Below are 20,108 nucleotides of genomic sequence, written 5' to 3' on the forward strand. Positions count from 1 at the left end.
GCCCCGCGGCGGGCAGCGGGCCCGGACGGCCCCCGCCCGGGTGCCCCCCGCGCAGCGAGCACCCCGGAACGCGGTGCGCAGCCTCCTCCCGGGACCCCGCTCGCGTCCTCGGGCCGGGCCGGCACTGGCGAGCGCAGGCGGGGGGGGGGCGCGCCCGGGACCGGCTGCGGGGCCAGACCCCAGGACGGGGACGGGGACGTGGCCTCAAGCCGCGGGGGACCACCGGTCCGGCTCCGCTGCGCGGGGTGAGGGGTGCGTGGCACACGGCAAGGGGCCACGACACGGACACGGGGCAGGGCTGGGGCTGCCCCGGCCCGGGCGCATCCCCACAGCTTCCTCGGGGACGAGCGGCGGGCTTGGGAGAGCAGCGAGGCAGCGGAGCCCGGCCACGGCGCAGGGGTGGGGGGCCTCGATACAGGGCAGGAGCAGGGCCGCGGGTGGGTGTCAGAGACGGGGGGGGGGGGGGCACGCGTGGGGGGGGGCAGCGGATGGATGGGGGCAGGCACGGGGTGAGCGGTGGCGCGAGGCCGCGAGCGGGTGGGGGCCGACGCGGGGCGGCCGTGGGTGGGCAGCAGCCGGGGAGCCCGTGGGCGCCGCAGCCCAGCGGCGGGGCGGGCCGGGGCGCTGCGGGGCCGTGGCCGGGTCCCGCGGAGGCGCCGAGGCCGGGCCGGGGCCGGCGCCCCCCCGCGCGCACCCGCCGCCCGCGCGTCTCCTCCCCCTTCCTGGCGCTCGGCGCTTTCCGCCGGAGCGGGGCAGCCGCGGGAGCCGGCACGGCCGCGCCCGCCGCCGCCATGGAGTGAGGGGCCGCGCGGCCCGGCCCGGCCGCCCCTCGCGAGCGGCGGCTCCCGCCAGGTAACGGCGCCGCGGGCGGGCGGGGGCGCGGGGCCGGGGCCGGGGGCGGGCGCCGGGGCGGCTCCCGGAGCGGGAGCCGGGGCCGGGGCCGGGGCCCCTTCCGCCTTCTGGCACCTCCCGCCCCGGCCCGGGACTGGGGCAGGGGCGCCGGGCTGGGCCCCGCGGCCGGGGGGGCCGGGGCCCCTCTCCGGAGGGCGGCGGCCGGACCCGGGGCAGCGAAGCGGCCTCTGGCGCCGGGGTCCGCGGGGGCGCGGGCGCGGCAGCGCCCGGGGACGGGCTCACGGCTTCCCTGGCCCCTACGGCCTCGCCGCCGCCCGCCCACGGGGAGGGGGCTCGGATGCCCGCCACGGGCCGGGCCGGGGGGACGCGGTGCCGGCGGGGCAGGCCCCGCCGGGCGCTGCTGCGGCCGTGCCGGTGGGCAGGGGGATTCCCCGGCGCGCCCGGCCCCATCCCCGCCGCTCCCGGGCCCGGCAGCGGGATGGGGCGGTGCGCTGCCCGCCGGGGAGGGGGCTGCTCGGGGCGGGGGCTGCCCGGCAGGCACCTCCCTGCACTGCGGGGCTCCGGCCGCGGGCAGGGGTCCAGGCGGCGTGGCAAATCCCCCAGCAGACGAGCTGGGATCCAGGGAGGGAGCGGAATGACCGCCCGGCCCCGGCCGGGATGCGCACTCGCTGGGATGTTTTGGGGTGGGACGGCGAAGGGGTTCCGAGGCCTGCGGAGCCTCGGGGGTGAGCGCGCTGGAGTCTGGCCAGCTGCCCACGCCGCTGGCAGGCGTCAAGGCTCCCGTCGGCCGCGCAGGTGGAGGTGCAGCCCGGCCCACGCCTGGCCAGGCGCTCAGCAGGGCTGCCAGGCCCAAAGTCCAAAGCACTCGGTTGCCAAGTGGATGCAGCTGCTGGCACCCCACTGTCTTGGGGCAAAGGGTGCGCAGGGCAAAGCAGAAGCGCCCGGCAGGGGCTGTGGTGGAGAGCGCCAGGCCCCTGGTCCCCACAGATGTGACCCTGTGGCAGCAAGCTGCCGGGGTGGGAGCTGGGGGCTGGATCCAGCCTGGACTCCCCGAGCCATGAGTCATGCTGGGGGTGGGTCAGCTGGGGAAGGCCCTGCTCCTCTTCTTCTGAATCAGAAGAGCTTTCACTGTCAGAGAGCGGCCGGCTGTGGCCAGCCCCTGCCACCATGCGGGCTCCACAGTGTCTTCCCTGCGGCGCTGTTGCCAGCATCCCACCGGCTGGCACGGTGGTCCCATGCCCTTGCCTTGGCCCTGGCTGGAGAGCGCCAGCAGCGGTGGCCTCCCCAGCACCCCAGGGAAACTGAGGCGTGTCAAGAGGCAGCGAGGTCTCTGGGGCTGCGTCCCCGCAGGGGCAAAGCTAGAGCAGAGCCCAGGTGTCCTGAGCGTCAAGCACTGAAAATCCTCTGAGCATCTGTCCCTGAGAAAGCCCCGGGGAAATCTCTGCTCAGTGCCTGGGAGGACGAGGAGGGTGCGGAGGGCAGAGGGATGTGCATGTGCACAAGCTGCCAGCCCAGCTCCTTCGCCCGCCAGCCTCTGGCACTGGGCTGGGAAATCGCCAAGGGCAGAGGGGAGCTGGCCAGGAGTGGGGTCCCTTGTGGTCCCGATCCCCCAAGCACGAGGGGAGAGGTGGCCCCGAGGGTGGGGGGCTGCGGTCTGCTGCCAGGAAGTGCCGGTGGTTAATAACAGCCGTGAGATGTACGGCAGCTCTCACTTCTGGGATGCGGACTTGGTTCCCATTGCCTGATGAGTAAACAGAAAGCCCGTGGTGGGAACATGGGGGTCACCGAGCCCCTCCTGCGCCCAGGCTCGTCCTGCCCGACCTCCCAGCCCGGGACACCCCTGGCCCCACCGAGGAAGCGAAGCGGCCCCTCGGGTGGAGGAGGAAGTGAAAATGGCCGTGCCGAGGGGGCTTGGGAAGGGGGAGCGGGCGGGGGGGAGGGGCGGGGGGCACACCCCAGGCGGCTGCTCCCCCTCTCCGGGCACCATATCCTGCCCTGCCGTTGAGCCAGAGGCACCTCGAAGTTGTGGGGTTTCCCCAGGTGGCAGCTCCCGGCCCAAACGTGAGGCAGCCCTGCCCCATGGGCGCCCCGCTGCTGCTCAGGGCTTCAACCTGGGTTGAAGCCTCCCTAGGATGGGTCTTGCCTCCCTGCTGCCATCCCCTGCACCGGGCAGGCCTGGCCCCTTGCTGGGTGGGGGGAGTGCAGCGCTTGCTGCCATGGGAGCCTCCACCCTGGGGTGCGTCCTTGGGGGTGCAAGCCCTGTGTCGGCTGGGCCAGCGGGAGACTTGGGGTGCATCTGCAGTGGATGCGTAGGTGCGTTGCGCTGGGTGGTGCGGAGCCAGGAACTGCGCCTCCCCTGGCACCACTGAGCTGCTTTTGCCAGGCTGCCCCGGGGTGAGGGTCCCCACAGGAGGGGCAGCTCCATCGCCTGGCCTGGGTCTCTGTCCCTGCCTGCTGCCCGGCTTCCTTCTCCCTGGTGCTGCGGGGGTGCTGACGGAGCAAACCCCGTGCAGCCTGATCCTGTGAGGGTGCAGGAAGCTGGGGCTGGGCACACCGGCTTCTCTCAAGGAAAACTCCGTGCAGTGCAGCCCCAGCCGGGGTATTGTTATGGGAGCTGAGTCTTGACAGGGAAAGGCTGTTCAGGAGGAGCAGAGGAGGAGAACAGGGAAATCAGTTAGGATGGGAAGGAAATGCGGCATGGCTGGGCTGAAAGAGCTGCTGTGACTGATGCCAGGCGGGGACAGGCCTGTCCCCCCTTCTGAGCTCCTCTGAGCCGTTGTCCCCTGGGCTGGCAAGGAGCTGGGAGCCGGGGAGGAGGAAGAGCGCACCATCTCCTGTAGGCTTAGCAAATTCAGGCATGCCCAGCTTGCGTTCCAATTTGCCGCTTACCAGCCAACAGCCGCCTCCCAGGGCTAAGCAGAAATACAGGTTTTAATAGGGGGAGGAGGATGGGGATTACATCTTGAGGATCACGAAATGAGGCTGTTTTTCCCTCCTGTCTTGGTTCCCTGCATGCCAGCAGCTACGATCTCGCTGGGGCCGTGGGGAGAGCAGGGCAGCGCTCCTGGCTGTTGCTGTGTGCATTTCCCATCGTGCATTGATCCCTCCAGGGTAAACTCAGCCCTCAGGCTTTGCGCTGCAGTAAATCATCAGGATCTGTTTGCTCCGGCCAGCCGAGCAGAGTCGAAAGCAAATGTGTTCCTGGAAGCGCCAGGCTTGGCGTGCCCTGGGGTCGGGCCTCTGTCTGTTGCGGTTCTTCCCTGCGGCAGCACGTGGGGCTCTGCCGGGGTTGCCTGGGAGGGCTGGTCCCTCCATGTCACCCAGCTCCTGCGGGAAGCGGAGCACCCCAGGGGCTGTGCCGCCGCTGCCAGCCCTGGGTGTGCCCCCTTCTCCCGATGGGATGGTACGGGGGGTGGCCGGAGCCGTGCTGGCAGCCGGCCGGGCGCAGGCCGCACCGCGGTTGTTTTGCGCTCTCTGCGATGTTGCCCTAGTGACGCTGGCTTCCTTCCCCTCGCATGGTTTCTCAAAGTCTCCGGCAGCTCCTCCTCCGCCTTGTGCCTTGGCTCTTGTAGCGCAGCCAAGACCCGCGGGGAACGCGCTGCCCGCGAGGACACGTGATGTGACTCCCTGCTCGGCTGTTTGCTTTCGGGGACGGGAAGCCAGCCCTGGGCGGACGGGCTGGCCAGGGTCCCGGAGGCGCCCTGGCCCCACGTCTGGGCAGCGAGCTGCTGGTGCCTCGCACCCCGCCTCAGGATCCGGCCTCTGCCCCAGCCGGGTCCAAGGGAACCGGCAGTGAGGTGCGTCTGGGCCGGGTGGCACGGTGACCCCCCTCGCCTGCTGGGCCCTGAGGGCTGCCCAGAGGGGAGCGGGCTCCTGGTGAGGGCTGGAGGGTGCGACTGTGGCAGGCGGCAGGGAGGAAGGGAATGAGCTGTTGGGAAGAGGCATGGTGTGGGCAGGAGAGGCAGGCTGCAGGCACTGCTGGGGGGCTGGGGCTGGACGGGGGGGGGGACTGTCAGGGTTGCAATGCCCAGCTGGGGGGATGGTGGGGAACCTGCGGTCCGGGCTGTGCTGTGACCCCTCAGCCCAGGCCTTCCCTTGGAGTTTCCCATCTAGCACCTCATTCCAGTCCTCCTCTTGCTTTCCGTGAGCTCCGGAGCCCACCATTTCTGGGGGGCAGCTGGGGCATGCCCAGGAAGACGCCTTCCTCAGGGGGTGGCTGGGGAGGTTTTGGGGAGCAGCCAGGCTGTCTCACTGAGACCACCCCAGCAGAGCAGTCTCACCAAGCTCTGGGGTTTCACACTCTTCCGGCTCCCTGCGGCTCTCCCATCTCTCCTGCGCCAAGACTGGGAGCGCTTGCCCATCCCTCAGCGTATCCTTGTGCATCGTCCACGGCAGGAGGCACAGGAATTCCCCGGAGATGTGGGAAACTGAGGCACAAGTGGGCTGCCTGCCTGCCCAGGATTGCCCAAGAGGCTGATCCTGGATTGGGCTTCCTGCTCTTCCTCCTCCTCCCCAGCAGCCCCAGCCCTGCCAAGCAGCAGGTTCAGACAGCGGAGGGATGGGTGGCAGCTCTCGCCCACCCGCCCTCCCGGAGGAGCCATTGGTGCTCGCCCCCAGCAGAGCCGAGCAGAGGACTGGGGTCTCTGGGGCACCTGGGCCACAGCGCTGGGCATTGCAGCTGCCCACGGTGCCCAGACTGCCCTGCTCACGTCCCTTCTCCTGGTTCTCCGCAGGTGACTGTTCCCAAGATGTCCCTCTGGAGCATCATCTCCCACATGCCACCGGAGGAGTTCAGCGGCCTCTTCACAGAGTTTCCCCGCAGCCTGCGCTGTCTCCTGGCTGACTGGCTGGAGAACCAGCCCTGGTGAGTCCCCCAGTGCACGTGGGCTCTTCCCTGCCCCGGCACAGCTCCCCGCACACCCGTGATCAGCCTGGGCAGCATCTGGGGCCGGCTGCCCTGGGGGGTTGAGCCAAACTCGGGGGGGCCAGCCCGGGCAGCGCCTGACCGTCAGATCTGAATGCACCGGCAGAGGCAGGTGCTGGTGATGGGCCCTGTCCACAGCCCCAGACGAGGTGGGTGAGGAGGCTGGGGTCTGCACGGGGCGTCCAGTCAGGAGCAAAAGGAGACGAGGCCGGAGGCAGGACCACAGCGTTGGTCCAAGGGGCCCATCCAGGAGATGGGGCTGCAGGCAGGGCCAGGGGCAGAGGCAGGCATGCTTGCAGTGTAGCTTAGGAAAGGCCTCAGGGCCCTGAACTGGACACAAATGGAGCTCCTGGACCCGTGGGCAGAGTGCAGTTGTCCGGGTGAGGCTGGTCAGGATCTATTAGTGCCCCACGGGGTCTAGGCTGCTGCAACTCTGTGTTTGCAGTGGCAGCAACCATGGGCACAGCCTGGACAGAGTCTCCTTTCTGTGCCTAGGAAATAATAACAGCAATGATTGATTATCCCTGTTATAGGCTCACCCAGGCTTTCCAAGGAGCTCCTCCTTTGCATGGTACAATGACCGGGGCTCAGGAAAGCTCCCCTGGCATTTCCTCCTGCCTCGCGGGGCCCTGGCTGTGCCAGGTGTCAGAGGAGCAGCGCACAAGGCTGCGTTGCGGCAGTGCGCGAGGGGGGCTGGTCCCTGGCACACGGCTCTGGGACCCACAGCCCGGGCCAAGGCGTAGCAGTGGAGGTCATTCTGCAGGGATGAGGCATGGTGGAGGTGGGTGGGTGGGCGTGCAGCAGCTGGGTGTACATGTGGAGAGGTTTGGGGAGGTCACGTCCTTTCTGGGGAACTGCCTCATCCTTCTCAGAGCACGGTTCGCCCTTGTTCCCACAGCAAATTTCCCTCAGAAATCCAGCCAGCACTGGGTAACGCACCAGGACGCAGGAAGGCAGATGTCCCCTTCCCTGGGGCTAGCACGGGGTTCAGGGTTGCACAGGGGAGGGTGGAGGATTTGTGCCCGTCCACCCAACCCTTTCCCCTCTCCAGGGAGTTCATCAATGGCTCGGATGCCTTCTGCACCAACGTGGCCGGCGGGATGCTCTCGGCCATGCTGGAGAAGCTCCGCAGCGCTGCCGGCAGCAACGAGCAGCAGTGCCAGATCCTCCAGCAAGTCAGCAGCATCGAGGTGCATGGGGGCCGGGCGCGGGGACCCTCGGGGTTGTGTCGTGCTGTGATCATGGCTGGGTGCCAAGGAAGATTTGACTGTTTTATGCTTCGGATTTGCTGGTTCAAGCACCGCTCGAAGGGGCTGATGCTACAAGCCAGTCCCCCCTTGACACCTGTTTCAAGGCCAGCGCTGTCCATGAGTAACAAGCTTGTGTGGACTCAGCGACTGGGGTTTTTGGGGCACTTCAGGGAGATGGAGGGGGTTTGTTTGCATCCCAGGGCTGACCCCCTGCTCACCACGGTACTTGGGCTGTCACGGCCGCGATCATGGTTCCCCCCTCGGCTCCCCACCCCTGCCTGGTGGCCCCCAGGGAGCTGCCCCCCATGGCCACATCCTCCCGGGCCCCGTGCCAGACCCTGACCCCGTGGGGAGCCCCCTGAGTGCGTTGGCCCCCCACGGCCCATGGCTCCGCTCGTCCCCGGCTGCTAGCACCTGGGCGGCCGCCTCGCCAGATGTTCCCCATTTTCTGCTTGAGCGTTTGATTTCTCCTTCCTCCGTGCCATGCGTTGTGCTGCATTTCCTCCTGCCATGTGTGCATGCTGGGTTTCTTTTTCTGGGCTGTTTCTCTTTATCAAGGTCTGTTTGTATTGCTCTCTGTCTCTCTTTCACCCTCTGTGACTGCAGATTTAACCCCTGTACTCTCTCTCCTGCCAGCGAAGCTCTTAGCGTAAGGGCTGAGTGGTGCTTGCTCCCAGAGCTGCGTTCTGGTTGAAAGCCCTGCTTTTTTGGTAACAGACATTTTTAATACATAACATTTGGGAAGGGGTCAGCTTTAGTCATAACTTCTGGGGAAAAGGGTAATTTTCCAAAACAAGACTGTTGCTTGCTTTTTTAAATTGTTGTAGGAAAATGTGCACGTTTCAGCTTAGTTTTTTTTATTTAAAATGCTGAAGAAGAGCCACCCTCCCATGTTCCTTCCTCCCACTGTTCCTCATCCCGTAACAGCCAGCCTTCATTTCGCCCGAGCTCCCTGCTGCTTCCGAGCCCAACCGGGAGGCAGGGGCCTCTCTCCGTGGAGGGCAGTGGAAGCGCTGGCTGTTGGTGCTGCCGCGCAGGCGGTGGGAGCTGGGTGCCCTCTGAGATGGGTAAACGCAGGGCCGGGGAAGCAGGGTGGGAAACTGGCTGGTGGGAGACCAAACCTGGACCCCGGGGCTGGCAGGGTTTGCTATGTCAGGACATGGGGCAGATGCAGGGGGTCTGGGGGGGTCGGTGGCGGAGCTGCCTCCCGGCCAGCACGGGAAGCTGCTGAGCATGCCATCTGGCGGTTCGCCTTTGTGCTCTGCTGCTGTTTTGGGAAGTAGCTAATTTGGGAAATGCGCGAAGGCCAGAGGAGCTGGCACGGGGTGCAGGGAGCCAGAGCCAGCAGGGAAATTCCTCTCGCTGTTTTCGGTGGAAAGCGTTGATCCACCCGGGCCAGGTGTCAGGCTGGCAGGTCTCAAGGAGATGCTTGCAGAAATAGAGAATTTGCTTTGTTTTGATTTTTTTTTATTTGAAGGTGATTCATATTTTTTCTTTATGCACAGTTTAAAGTGGTTTTAAAGCTGGAAATTAGCTCTGTCAGAACAGTGGCGAGTTGTGGTCTGTCCTGCGCTTTGGGTCATGAAATCCCACAGTCTGACTTAGCACCGTTCATTGTGGGAAGAGGGCCTGAAACACATGAATGGGGTAGGAGGGGGCTGGGGCTGGGGTGCGTGTGTCCTGCCCCGCTAAGGCCCTGGGCTTGGTTCCCCCGCAGAACACCTACCGGCGGGACCCACTGCGGCTGGTGGCCGTCCTGAAAGCGATCCTGGAGGGTGAGAAGGCCGCCGTGCTCAAGAGGGTGTGTGGTCCCTGCCCCGCTCCCAGGGCGCCCCGAGGCACGGGGCCAGCTCCGGGCCCCACTCACCCCGCTCTGCTCTGCCCCAGGACCGCCACCTGCCCCTCAGCTTCCACCGGCGGCAGGAGGAGCTGAAGTTCAGCCTGGGGCTGCAGCGGCTGCAGCACCGTGTCCGCGAGATCCAGGCACTGCGGGACGGCCCCACAGGTGAGGGGCCGGGGCAGGATGGGTCCCTGCTCGGTGTGGATCTGCCACGGGGTGCGGCGAAGGTGGCGTGCCCCCCCCGGGGTGCTGGGCAGTGCAATGCAGACACTGGCTCCCTGCACTAATGGGGCCACCCCTGTCCTTCCTCCGCAGCCTCTCCGCAGCTGAAGACAGAAGCAAAACCCCCGGAGAGCGTGAGTGGAGGTCTGGGGCACCAGGGGGAAAGCCGGCAGCCCTGCCTGCCAGGGAAGGTGCAAGCCAGCTCTGGGGCAGCGAGGCAGTGCAGGGTCAGGGGTCTCGGTGCCCTGTGGGGGGACAGCGTAGGGCTGCGGGTCTCTGCTGGGGGGACAGTGCAGTGCAGATCCCCATGGCCAGTACTGCCCCCCAGGAGCTGCCCGCCCTGATCCTGGAGGCTGTGAAAGAGCTGGAGGTGGCCAAGCAGCAGGTACTGAAGAGGATCCAAATCTGGAAGAGGCAGCAGCAGCTGGCAGGGAATGGGGCCCTCTTTGAGGAGAACCTAGCTCCGCTGCAGAAGAGGTGAGGCGGCAGGGGGCAGAGATGGGGGGCCCAGAGCAACCCTCCTGCCCCCTCTGCTCCCCTTGGAGTGGGGACCCCACTGGCTTGAGGGGGTCTGGGAGAGTGGTGGTCCAGCTCTGCTGTGGCTGAGGGTGCCCCTTTCCCTGTGGTTCCCTCGGCAGGTGCGAGAGCCTGGTCGAGGTTTACTTCCAGCTGCACCAGCAGGTGATGGCAGTGAGCGCAGAGCTGGGGGCTGAGCTGCTGCCCCGGCTCCTAGAGCGGTTCAACGAGGTGTTATCCAGCCTGGTCAAGAGGTAACGGGTGGGGGGGCCGTGGTGGCAGAGGGGTGAGGTGGGTCTGCAGAGGTTGGTGGCAGAGCTGGCAGGGGTGTTGTGCCAGGCACCATTTTCTCCCCTTGTCCCCCAGCTCCTTCCTGGTGGAGAAGCAGCCCCCACAGGTGCTGAAGACCCAGACCAAGTTCCAGGCGAGTGTCCGGTTCCTGCTGGGCCCCCAGCTGCTGAAGGCATCGGCCAAGCCCTACATGGTGCGGGCCGACATGGTGACGGAGAAGCAGGCACGGGAGCTGGCGCTCAGCGCCTACAACAACACCCTCAGGTGAGTGGCTCGCTGGCCAGCACGGGGCGAAGGGGGCTGCCACACCACCGCGCCCCCCCGACCCCCTCCTCTGCCTAGTGAGAGCACGGGGGAGATCATGCATAATGTGGTGGCCCTGGAGACCAACCCCACCAGTGGGACCTGCTGTGCCAACTTCAAGAACGTGGTGAGTGCCACCAGTGAGGGGCCATACGGGGGCCATGGGACGGGCTGGGGGCTCCGCTGGGGTGCTGGGAGGCCCCAGGGGAGGGCCTGCTGGGGGAGGGTGCGCTGGGAGCCCCAAGGCCAGTGCTTGCCCAGGAGCGATGCTCAGCTCTCCCCTCCCTAGCTGCTGAAGAAGATCAAGCGCTGCGAGCGGAAGGGGTCCGAGTCAGTGACAGAGGAGAAGTGTGCCGTCCTATTCAGCACCAGCGTGGCCCTGACCCCCAGCAACCTCTCCGTCCACCTCCAGGTACCAGACCCTCTCCCATGGGACAGGGCTGGGCAATGCTGAGCCGTCCCCTGCTGGATACCCAGGCCCTGTCCCGGACAGCTCAGTGCAGAGCCCCTGCAACGGTCCCAGGGCAGCCAGCCCCACTTCACTTGGGGTGGCCTCGGGGCTGAGGGGGGGCTGCTCTCTGCCCCCAGGTCCTGTCTCTGCCCATCGTGGTCATTGTCCATGGGAACCAGGACAATAATGCCAAAGCAACCGTGCTGTGGGATAATGCCTTCTCCGAGATTGTGAGTACCACGAGCCAGAGGGAAGGGCCACAGGGTGAGGAGAGGAGCTGCTGGGATGCCGGGGTCGGGTCTGGCTCTGGGAGGGGAATGGCCAGTAGGCTGGAGCAGGAACCCCAGCATGCGGGTGGGATGTGGTGGGCTGGGACGGGGCAGCAGGTGAGCCGCTGTCTTGATGCCGTCCGGCCCTGCCGCAGGACCGGGTGCCCTTCGTGGTGGCTGAGCGGGTGCCCTGGGAGAAGATGTGTGATACGCTGAACCTGAAGTTCATGGCAGAGGTGCAGACCACCAAGGGGCTTCTCAAGGAGCACTACTTCTTCCTGGCCCAGAAGATCTTTAGCGACCACAGCGCCAGCCTTGAGGACTTTCAGAGCCGCAGCGTCTCCTGGGCCCAGTTCAACAAGGTTACTGGGAAGGCTGGCCAGGGTGGGCAGGGGTCTGCGTGGCTTTGGGGAGCCTCACACCCTCTTTCTGCCCCAGGAGATCCTGCCTGGTCGGGGATTCACCTTCTGGCAGTGGTTTGATGGAGTCCTCGACCTCACCAAGAGGTGCCTCAAAAGTTACTGGTCAGACAGGTGGGTGCCCAGGGGCCAAGCGGGTTTTCACGGCTGCTCTGGGGCCAGACCTGGGGAGTCCTGATCCACGCCCCTCTGCCCTGGCGCTGGCCCACTCTCCATCTGTCCATCCCTCTAGGCTCATCATCGGCTTCATCAGCAAACAGTACGTCTGCAAGCTCCTGAGCACAGAGCCTGACGGGACCTTCCTGCTGCGCTTCAGTGACTCGGAGATTGGAGGCGTCACTATCGCTCACGTCATCCGGGGCAAGGACGGTGAGATGGGAGGACAGCGGCTGCTCTCAGTGCTGTGAAGGGGAGGTGTCATCGTGGCCTGGGGATGTCAGGCATTATGGGGACTAGGCGATGGAGCCCTGTGCCGTGTCTCCCCACAGGGTCCAGCCAGGTGGAGAACATCCAGCCCTTCTCTGCCAAGGACCTGTCCATCCGGTCCCTCGGCGACCGCATCCGCGATCTGGGGCAGCTCCGCAACCTCTACCCCAACACCCCCAAGGACCAGGCATTCGGGAGTCACTACAACAGTGAGTGGGTGGGAGCAAAGATGGGCCCTGGGTTTCAGATCTGCCTCCCCAGCAATGCCACGGAGAGAATCCGGGGGGGTTTGGAGCGAAGAGGGATTTGGGTCCCACCCAGGACCTGATGGCCTCAGAGCTTGCAGGGGGGGGGCAGTGCTGGCAAAGGGGGTTGGCACGGCATGGCCCTGTGCTGGGCTGGTGGTTCATGGATGCTTCTCCTCTCCGAGTAGAAGAGCAGACGGGCAAGGATGGCCGGGGCTACGTCTCCACCGCCATCAAGATGACAGTGGAAAGCGAAAGGTGGGTGCGCGAGTGAGGCCGTGGCTGTGCTGGAGGTGTGCGCACAGGCACTGCCCTCCATGGGGCCGAGCTGCACCGGGCCAGGGCTTGCACAGACCTCACCAGGCCAGCCCGTGCATCCTTGCTGGGCAGGTGCGTTTCTGACCGGGCAAGATGGGGATGTGCTTGTGAGCAAGGAATCCCCTGTGGGTATCCCAAGCTGCAGTGGAGCATCTGCGAGTGTGCTGCCCTCTCCGTGAGCAAGCACTGTCTTGCACATGTGCCTCTTTGGAGGCTGGACCTTGCAGTGCACGAGTCCTGCCTGTGTTGATGGGGATGACGCACGTTTGCAGGGACCAGCAGCCCCAGAGTGCTGGAGGGGGCCCCCGTGAGACCCCCCAGGCTCAGATGTTCAGCCTGCCCATGCTGCAGCCCGAGCTGCACCCGGAGAGCCTGCAGTCAGTGCTCAGCCCCATGTGGTGAGTGCCCGGCGCTGTGCCTGGCTGTGCCCTGGGCAGAAGCAGACCTGCTCTGCCGGGCATGTGCTGGGGTGGGAGCGGGCTGTGGCGGAGAACACCCTTGGATGCTAACCCCTCTGTGTCTGTGCTTGCAGCCCCCCTGCTCCCTTCTGCCCCCAGCCCATCCCCACAGGCTACCCTGCAGGTGAGAGCAACATCAACATGATGGTCTCCGACAACCTCCAGTCCTCCTTCCCCAGGTAGGAGCAGTGCAGTTCAGGGCAGGGGGCGGGAGGTGTTTCCCCCACCGCTAAGTTCTCCTGCTTCTCCTCCCTGCAGCACATCACCGATGCTCTCGCCGTCCCTGGTCATGGACCCCGCACTGCCCCGCTGCCAAGACCTTGCCTTCGGGAACCCCTTGTAAGACCTGGCACACGGCTGGAGAGGGGCACCCTGCCCTGCCCCCCCTTCTCCTGACCACCCCGTGGCCACGGGGCAAGCATACCTGGAGGGACCTTCCCCAGCTGACCCTGTGGCTCTGCACTACTGGTGCTCCCTAAAGGAGACCCACGCCAGCCCCCCAAACCAAGCACTTCCCCGCTATGCCTTGGGGCTAGCAAGCACCCTGGGGGCAGGAAGGTACCCCATGGCCTACGTCAGCCCCCCCCATTCTTTGCCCCGCAGGCCCTTCATGCCCAACCAGTACATGACGGGGGAGGCCTCGCAGCTGCTGTCTGGGGGCCCCTCACCAGAGCCACAGGATGAGGAGATGCCCGAACTGGCCCCGTTCACGCAAATGGTGGACCCGCCGCTGCAGAGCTCCCCAAGGTGGTAAGCACGGGGGGTCCGCAGGGGGGCCAGGGGAGTTGCCCCGAGTCACCCTGCTGCCTCTCTCTCCAGGATGCCGCCCAGCATGGACCTGCCGCACAGCTCGGACTTCGACCAGTTCCTGCAGGACGTGTCCCTGGAGGGCCCCGCGCTGTGCCCCCCCTTCACGCCCCCCTTGCAGCGCAGCAGGTACCCCAGCCCCAACACCTCTTGCTGGGGGCTGGGGGAGTCTCGGTGGGATGACAGCGTCCGGCCAGGGCATGCATGAGGCGGCTGCGGGGCTGCTGGGGGGACGTCGGACTGTGACCCCCCCCACAGCCTGGTCTGGGTTCCTGGACTTGATATGACTTGTGCTGGGGTGGAAACTCTGGCAGGGGAGGGGGGGATTTTCCGGGGGGGGGTAGCACTTTGGGTAACACCCTGCCCCCCCCTTGCGTATACGCTGCACTTTGGAGTACAGAGCCGCTGCCCGCCCACGCCGCAGCTGGGGTCTGCAGTCCCGGGAGGCAGCGGGTGAGGGGGTGCAGGCGCAGGGGCCCTGACCTGCGTGGGGGGTGCCCGCAGCCAAGCACGGTGCCCCCAGCCCACGCCGCCGGGCTCAGCCCCGCGGGGGCCGGGATGAGTCAGCTGTGGGGGCGGAAGGCGGCAGCGGGAAACACGCTGGGGCAGACATGCCAGCCTGGTGCGTGACGGGGCCTCCCCCCCGCCCAGGCTGGGGGACGCTGGGACCCCCTGCACTGGGCCGGGGGGGGACGGACCCCTCGCACACTTGCAGTCGGCGCTTGCTTTGGGGTTTGTGAGCTGCCCCCCCCAGGCTGGAGCGGGGCTGCAGCAGGGAGAAGGGAGCCTGGGGGCAGGAAGATAAGCCATAAAATAAAGTTTTATTCCAAAATAACAAAATAAATAATCTACTGTACACGTTACAAAGGAGGAGTCGCTAATGCTCTAAAAAGACACCACACAGTCCTAAGGGGGTGGGGGACCCCGGGGCTGGGCACGGCTCGTGGAAGGGGGGACAGGAGGGACCCCGAGGGGCCAGGAGGGCAGCGCTGCCCCAGTGCCCGTCAAATGCCGTCTGCTTTGTGCGGGGAGGGGGTGCACACGTGTGACACCCTACGGCATGTGTGACACCCCTCGGCACAGGGACCATGCATGGCAGTGCGCGCAGGTAATCGGGGGGTGGGTGCAGGCAGGGCGTGGGGTGGGGGGCGCGGGGTGCTGCAGGCGTGTGTGGAGCTGCGGGGGGCACGCTGGCACTGAGCTGTGGTTGCTGCGGGGGGTATTTACAGCCAAAACGCTGCACGCGGATGGCGCGGTGCTGCGGGGGGGGGGGGCGGGGGGCGCAATGCGTGTGCCCGACGCGCACGCACGTGCATGCCGTGGGGAGGGGGCTGGCGGCTGGAGCGTGGGCGCTGCGGGGGGCTGCGCAGGGCTGCGCGCGCCGGCACCATGTGCCTGGCGTGGGTGGCGGCGCTGACGTGGGAGCACGCGGTGCTGCACGCAGCTCGTGTGCCGGTGGTGAAGTGCCTGTCCCTGCACGGTGATGGGGCTGGGGGACACGGCTTGCCTGCCCGAAGTGGCCTGGGGTGGGGAACGGTCAGCACAAGGGGTGAGCCGATGGGGGGGCCAGGCAGCCTGGTGCAGGCAGGAGGGTCTGTACAGCGGGCTCGAGTCCATTGAGGGCTTCCCAGCCCCGGGGGGGTGGCAGGGGCCCAGAGCCTGGCGGGGACAAGGGTATTGCTGCTGCGGGGAGGCGCGTCCCGCCGCGGCTGAGGTAACCAGAGCGTCGGTGCAGGATGGGACGGGGCCCTGGGGGGCTGTGGCCAAGCCCTCACCGGCTCCCCGCACCCAGAGCACCGCCGCCGCACCGCCGGCACCCGTCCCCCAGCACGTTATTGCTTCATTAATGGTGGTGGGGGGCTGCAGGGGCCTCACTGCCGGCTGGTCTCCTGCTCCACCTTGATGGTGCCACGGGGGGGCTCCGGGGGGGCAGGAGGACCCCGTTCTGCCAGCCCGTCCTCGAACTCTGTGGGGAGAGGTGGGAGATGGTGTCAGGGCACCGCTTCCGTAGGGAGAAGGCAGCCGTGCCACCTGGACTCCCCTGCCCACAGCAAACCCCTGCCCCAGCCCCGGGGGGGCTCACCTGGTCCCGGGGGCTTCCCCGGCAGGCAGGGGCTTAGCCGCCCCACGCGCTCGTGCGAGACCAGCCGGGCCAGGCGCAGCCCCTCGTCCATCAGCGTCTGCTGGAGGATGTGGCGACTCCAGAGCCCATGGGGAGGGAGGCCGAGGGGCACGTCGGGGGCTGCGCTGGGCGGTGGCGTCAGCCGGGGACAGGCCCCCGCTGCTGCGGAGAGAAGGGCGAGAGTCAGTGCCAAGGGGCTGGGGGGGGGCGGCCACCACCTGCCCACAGGCACCCCGGGAAAGGAAGGGGCCCCCACTCACCCTGCAAGTGGCCGTCAAGGCTCTCCCCAGAGAGGCTGGCTGCATCCTCCTCCAGGCTGGCTCGGTACGCAGCCCCGGGGGGCTCCGGCCCCACTGGCAGCGGAAGCAGCTCAGGGCGGCTCTGCTCTCCTGCCTGCCAGGAGCGCACGGGTGAGCACAGGGCCCTGCGGACAAGCCCCGTCCTGCCAGGGGGCTCTGCACCGCCTGCCCCAGGATGCCCACAGCTGCACACGCAGTGCCCGCTCCACGCCGCTGCCCCGGAGCCCCTCACTGCCTGCCAGAGCCAGCATAGGCAGCCCCGGGCACGCTGCACCATCCTGCCTGTGCGCAGGCGAGCACCTGCCCACGCTCACAGGTGTGCACACCTGCACGCGCATGTGCACCCCCCCCCCACCCACACCCCCGTGCATGCGGGTGTGTGCCCCCCGCGCACCCCTGGGTGCATACCCACCTCCTGCTTGAGCCGCTTGGCCGTGGTGGCTCCGCTCTCCTCGGGATGTGCCCTGTGTGGGGAGAAGGGGCTGCGTCAGGCGCGGGGGCGGCTGCACAGAGGCCCCGCGACAGGCATGCCCGCCCGGCCTCCTGCCACGCTGTGGGCAGCGCCAGCCACGGCGGCAGGCGTGGGCAGCCGCCCGGGCAGGGCGGTGCCATGGGATGGCGCAGATCAGGGCTTTGGCACAGATGGAGCTGGGGGTGGCAAAAGGGGGGAGCAGCCGGAGAGCGAAGGGAAAAGGCAGCCCGGCTGTGGCACCCAGCACCTGGCAGGCAGGGGCTTTGGGGGAAGGGGCCAAGGGATGGGGCATCCCCCGCAGCATCCCCCCAGTGCCTGGCATCCCAGCCATCCTCTCCACCTCCCGCACATCCGAGGTCAGGCAGAAAACAGTCCATGCGAGGGAAAAGGGAACTTGGAGTGACAGGGTCCTGTCCCCACGCAGAAGCACCGGGCTGTGCTCGAGGGGCTGACAGCCAGGGCCCCCAGCCTGCGAGGAGGGGGTTTGCTAGGTCCGGGCTCACCTGGCAACCTTGAGCGAGGACAGGTAGGTGCTCTCTCGCGCAACCTGCCGCGAGAGCGAGAAGAGCTCAACGCGCCGCAGCAGCAGCGAGTTGTCCCGCAGGCAGAACTGGGCAGCTGCCTCATTGATGATGAGCTGGGGGCAGAAACAATGCATGAGCAGGGACGGCAGTGCCCACGGGACCCCACGGCAAAGGCAGCACCTGCTCCAGGCGGGTAGATGCCATCTGGGCGGGAGCGGACCCCGGCCCCCACCCCAAACTCCTCCCCAGGCCAGAGCCCACTCCCACACACACCTCCAGAGCTGTCCCAGCCCCTGCCCTGAGCCAGCGCATCCCTGGGGCCTTTGAGCATGGACCCCGCCGCGCTGCCCACCTCGTGCAGGGTGAGCTGCTTGCCCTCGCGGCGCCGGGCCTCGCCACGGCCATAGATCGCGCTGTGCCGGCGGATCTCCTCCTCCTTGTGCCGGTCGCCATCCTCCAGCTGGAAGATGTGCCCCACGGCCTTGGCCAGCTTCTTGTTGAGCTTCATCAGCGCCCGCAGCTCGGCCTCGCCGCCCCGGGGGCAGCTCTGCAGCAGCCGCTCCACACTCTCTGCCACCGTCCGCGCCAGCTCCGGCTCCAGCGCCTCCACGCCCGCCGGCTGCTCGCCGCCACTCCCGCCTGGGGAGAAGGGGGGACCCCCTGGCTCCTCATCCCCGCCGCCCTCCGACTCGGGGGTGCTCCTCCCTGGCCACGGCGGGGCTGCCGATGGTGACAGCTTCTCCCCTGGCTCTGTGGGGCTGCGGGCTGGGGGCGTCCCAGCGCTGCCGCCCCCCTTGCCTGCGGCCTCGCCGGGGCTGGCATGCCCGTTGCTGAGCGCCTTGCGCCCACCGGCCTCGGAGAGCTTGAAGAGGGGGATGCTGCTGACGGGCACGGCTGAGACGGGCTGGCTGAAGAGCCCCGGGTTGGAGGCCCACTCGCGCAGGGCCTTCTGGAGGCGGCGGACGTGCAGGGGCTTGGTGGCCATGCCCACCAGCGCCATGATCTCCAGGAATTCCTCCTCGCCCGCCTCGCAGAGCTGCTGCACGTCGTCCCCCCCTTGCTGGATGAAGGTCTCGTAGTAGCCCAGCAGGTTCGCGCGCTGCAGCACCCGGTACAGCTGCAGCTCCCCCAGTGTGCGGGGCAGGGCCATGGCGAGCCTGCAGGATGGACGGTGTCACGACAGGGGACAGACGGACACACAGGAGAAGCCCCCTCCCCACCCTTCGGCCCGGGGGTACGGGGCGGGGGGGAGCACCCCGGGAGGACGGGGCGACATGGGGCGTTTCAGGGTCCCCGAACCCCACGGGGCGCCCAGGCCCACCCGCGCTCCCCGGGCTGGGACGGATCCCACGGCCACAGCTCCCCCGGACACAGCACAGACGCGAGTGGGGGCCCCCTCCCCTCCCGGGGCCGTGCCCAGCCCCCCGCAGCCCCCCCGCCCCCTAGGGCCCCCGCGTGGGGCCGGACGCGCCCGGGGCTGCCCCAGCCCTCCCCACCCGCGACGGCGCGGGGCCGGTGATGCGCCGGGGCCACGGCCCCGCCGGGGCCACCCGCCCCCGGGTCCCCCGCCCGACTCGGTGCCCCGGACCCATCCAGCTCCGCGCCCCGCCGCGGTCCCCCCAGTGCCCCCCTCCCCTCCCGCCGCCCCCCGGTCGCTCACCGCCGGCTGGAGCCGCCTCCGGCCGCTACGCCCGCCCCGTGCGCGGCCGCCGTGCGCTCCGGGGAGGGCGGCGGGGGCTCCGGGGACGGCGCTCCGCGGCGGGCCGGGCGCTGGGGCCGGGGGTCCGGGGGGTGCCGGGGCTCGGGGGTCCCGCGGCCGGGCCGGGCGCGCTCCCTCCGCCGCGCCGCGCCGCTTCTGCGCGCCGCCCACACGGGCGGTACCGTGAAATAGCAGCGGCCCCGGCTGCGCCGCGGCGTGGGAGGCCCCGGGGGCGGATCCCGCGGCTGCCGCCCCCGCCGAGCGCAGCGCGGGCGGCCGCGGCGGGGGGGGGGCAGCGGGCGGGGGCGGCGGCACCGGCCCCCCCGGGCGGGAGCCGCAGCGGGAGCGGGGGGGAGCGGGGAACCGGCGCCCTGCACGGCGGCACTGGGGGTCCCGCAGCCCGGGCAGCCTCTGCCGCGGGGGACAGGGCGGGGGACCGGGGCGGACACGCGAGGCGCTGGGGGGCCGCGGAGGGAGGCCGGACCCCCCGGAGGCGGTGCCGGGCGGAGCGGACACGGGAGGCGGGGGGCCGCGCCCCGGGCCGGACCCGCAGGTGCCCGGTGCTCGCGGGGGCACCCAGCTCCCCCGGCCGGCAGCGGCCGGGGCCGTGCCCGCCGGACCCTCGCTGTCCCCAGAGGGTGCAGGGACCCTCACCCCCCCGCCGCGGCCGGGCTCCCGCGGGCGGCAGCGAGGGGAGGCTGCGCTCGCAGCATCTCCGGTTCCTGCAGCAACCCGGCGGGCGCGGCGATGCTGCCGGGCGCCGCTGTCCCCGTTACCGCGGCGCTCTCCCGGCCCCCACCGGGTGCCGGGGTACCAGGGCACCCTGCGGAGAGCTGGCGCTTTGCGTCTCACCCCCCCCGGTCACCGACAGACACAGGCTGCCATCGATAGGCTTCAGGGTGAACACCCCCACGGTGCAGGCCTAGCCTTGCCCCGGAGCAGCGAGACGGAGCGGAGGGAGAAGGTTTCTCGGGTGGGGGGGGGACGGGACGCCGAGGCCCCCCCGCCCGCAGCGGGAGCCCCGCCGGCAGCACCCCGGGCCCCGCGGGAGGGTCACGGCCCCCGCCCCGTCTCCGGTCCTGCGTGGCTCGGCGCTATTTATACCGCGGCTGGCGCGGCCGGGCGCCTGGCGTGGGTCCAGCCGCCCCCGCGCGCTCCTGCCCTGCCCGGGGGGGCCGTGGCGGGGCCCGGGGCACGTCCCCGGGGCTGGCGGGGGGCAGCCAGGGCTCCCCCGCGGGCACGGTCCCCGCCGCGGGGGTCCTGCCCCAGCCCTCCCCGCTCCCCCCCTCCTCCTCCGCCCGGCCGCCCCCCTCCCACGCCCCCCGCGACCAGGCGTCCGGCGCGGCGGGGCCGTTCCCAGGCCCGGCGCTGCCCCCGGCTGACGCACATCCTCCGCCCACG

At 68.9% G+C, this 20,108-nt stretch overlaps 2 protein-coding genes across 6 annotated transcripts; one reads left to right on the forward strand and one right to left on the reverse strand.

Moving 5' to 3' along the window:
* The first annotated feature begins 736 nt into the window (after positions 1 to 736).
* On the forward strand, positions 737 to 14,404 carry STAT6 (signal transducer and activator of transcription 6). 3 transcript variants are annotated; one of them, XM_087771443.1, is made up of 22 exons: positions 737 to 852; positions 5,586 to 5,716; positions 6,828 to 6,966; positions 8,744 to 8,827; positions 8,914 to 9,031; positions 9,182 to 9,222; positions 9,417 to 9,565; positions 9,727 to 9,858; positions 9,971 to 10,159; positions 10,238 to 10,325; positions 10,488 to 10,610; positions 10,787 to 10,879; positions 11,074 to 11,280; positions 11,357 to 11,451; positions 11,570 to 11,706; positions 11,826 to 11,972; positions 12,197 to 12,266; positions 12,599 to 12,724; positions 12,859 to 12,963; positions 13,043 to 13,123; positions 13,388 to 13,531; positions 13,604 to 14,404. In XM_087771443.1, exons 2-22 carry the CDS (start codon positions 5,601 to 5,603, stop codon positions 13,797 to 13,799), a joined length of 2,580 nt encoding a protein of 859 aa, XP_087627569.1. In that variant the 5' UTR covers positions 737 to 852; positions 5,586 to 5,600; the 3' UTR covers positions 13,800 to 14,404. The 3 variants fall into 3 exon arrangements, with proteins under 3 accessions (XP_087627569.1, XP_087627567.1, XP_087627568.1); XM_087771441.1 differs by having other exon boundaries at positions 13,388 to 13,534; positions 13,604 to 14,402; XM_087771442.1 differs by lacking the exon at positions 737 to 852 and adding an exon at positions 4,494 to 4,649 and having other exon boundaries at positions 13,388 to 13,534; positions 13,604 to 14,402.
* Positions 14,394 to 19,673, reverse strand: NAB2 (NGFI-A binding protein 2). 3 transcript variants are annotated; one of them, XM_087771447.1, is made up of 7 exons: positions 19,560 to 19,673; positions 17,361 to 18,165; positions 16,988 to 17,121; positions 16,425 to 16,476; positions 15,974 to 16,106; positions 15,675 to 15,875; positions 14,394 to 15,557 (listed from the first exon to the last, which is right to left on the reverse strand). In XM_087771447.1, the coding sequence occupies exons 2-7, from the start codon at positions 18,156 to 18,158 to the stop codon at positions 15,463 to 15,465; spliced, it is 1,413 nt and encodes a 470-aa protein (XP_087627573.1). In that variant the 5' UTR covers positions 18,159 to 18,165; positions 19,560 to 19,673; the 3' UTR covers positions 14,394 to 15,462. The 3 variants fall into 3 exon arrangements, with proteins under 3 accessions (XP_087627573.1, XP_087627570.1, XP_087627572.1); XM_087771444.1 differs by lacking the exon at positions 19,560 to 19,673 and adding an exon at positions 18,669 to 18,821 and having other exon boundaries at positions 15,675 to 15,872; XM_087771446.1 differs by lacking the exon at positions 19,560 to 19,673 and adding an exon at positions 18,669 to 18,820.
* Positions 19,674 to 20,108: the final 435 nt, after the last annotated feature.

The sequence above is a fragment of the Nipponia nippon genome, unplaced genomic scaffold (assembly GCF_047370975.1).
Source record: "Nipponia nippon isolate SJK-2023a ecotype South Korea unplaced genomic scaffold, ASM4737097v1 scaffold_35, whole genome shotgun sequence".
In the NCBI taxonomy this organism is placed as follows: domain Eukaryota; kingdom Metazoa; phylum Chordata; class Aves; order Pelecaniformes; family Threskiornithidae; genus Nipponia; species Nipponia nippon.

Bases quoted from the DNA above. Each gene is read 5' to 3' on its own strand.
- STAT6 (XM_087771441.1), top strand. From the start codon at position 5,601: ATGTCCCTCTGGAGCATCATCTCCCACATGCCACCGGAGGAGTTCAGC. The intron at 10,326-10,487 runs GTGAGTGCCACC...TCCCCTCCCTAG, and splicing joins GTGCCAACTTCAAGAACGTG to CTGCTGAAGAAGATCAAGCG. The intron at 11,973-12,196 runs GTGAGTGGGTGG...CTCTCCGAGTAG, and splicing joins ATTCGGGAGTCACTACAACA to AAGAGCAGACGGGCAAGGAT.
- NAB2 (XM_087771447.1), bottom strand. From the start codon at position 18,158: ATGGCCCTGCCCCGCACACTGGGGGAGCTGCAGCTGTACCGGGTGCTG. The intron at 17,122-17,360 runs GTGGGCAGCGCG...TTCTGCCCCCAG, and splicing joins AGCAGCTCACCCTGCACGAG to CTCATCATCAATGAGGCAGC. The intron at 15,876-15,973 runs GTGAGTGGGGGC...TTCTCTCCGCAG, and splicing joins CCTTGACGGCCACTTGCAGG to CAGCGGGGGCCTGTCCCCGG.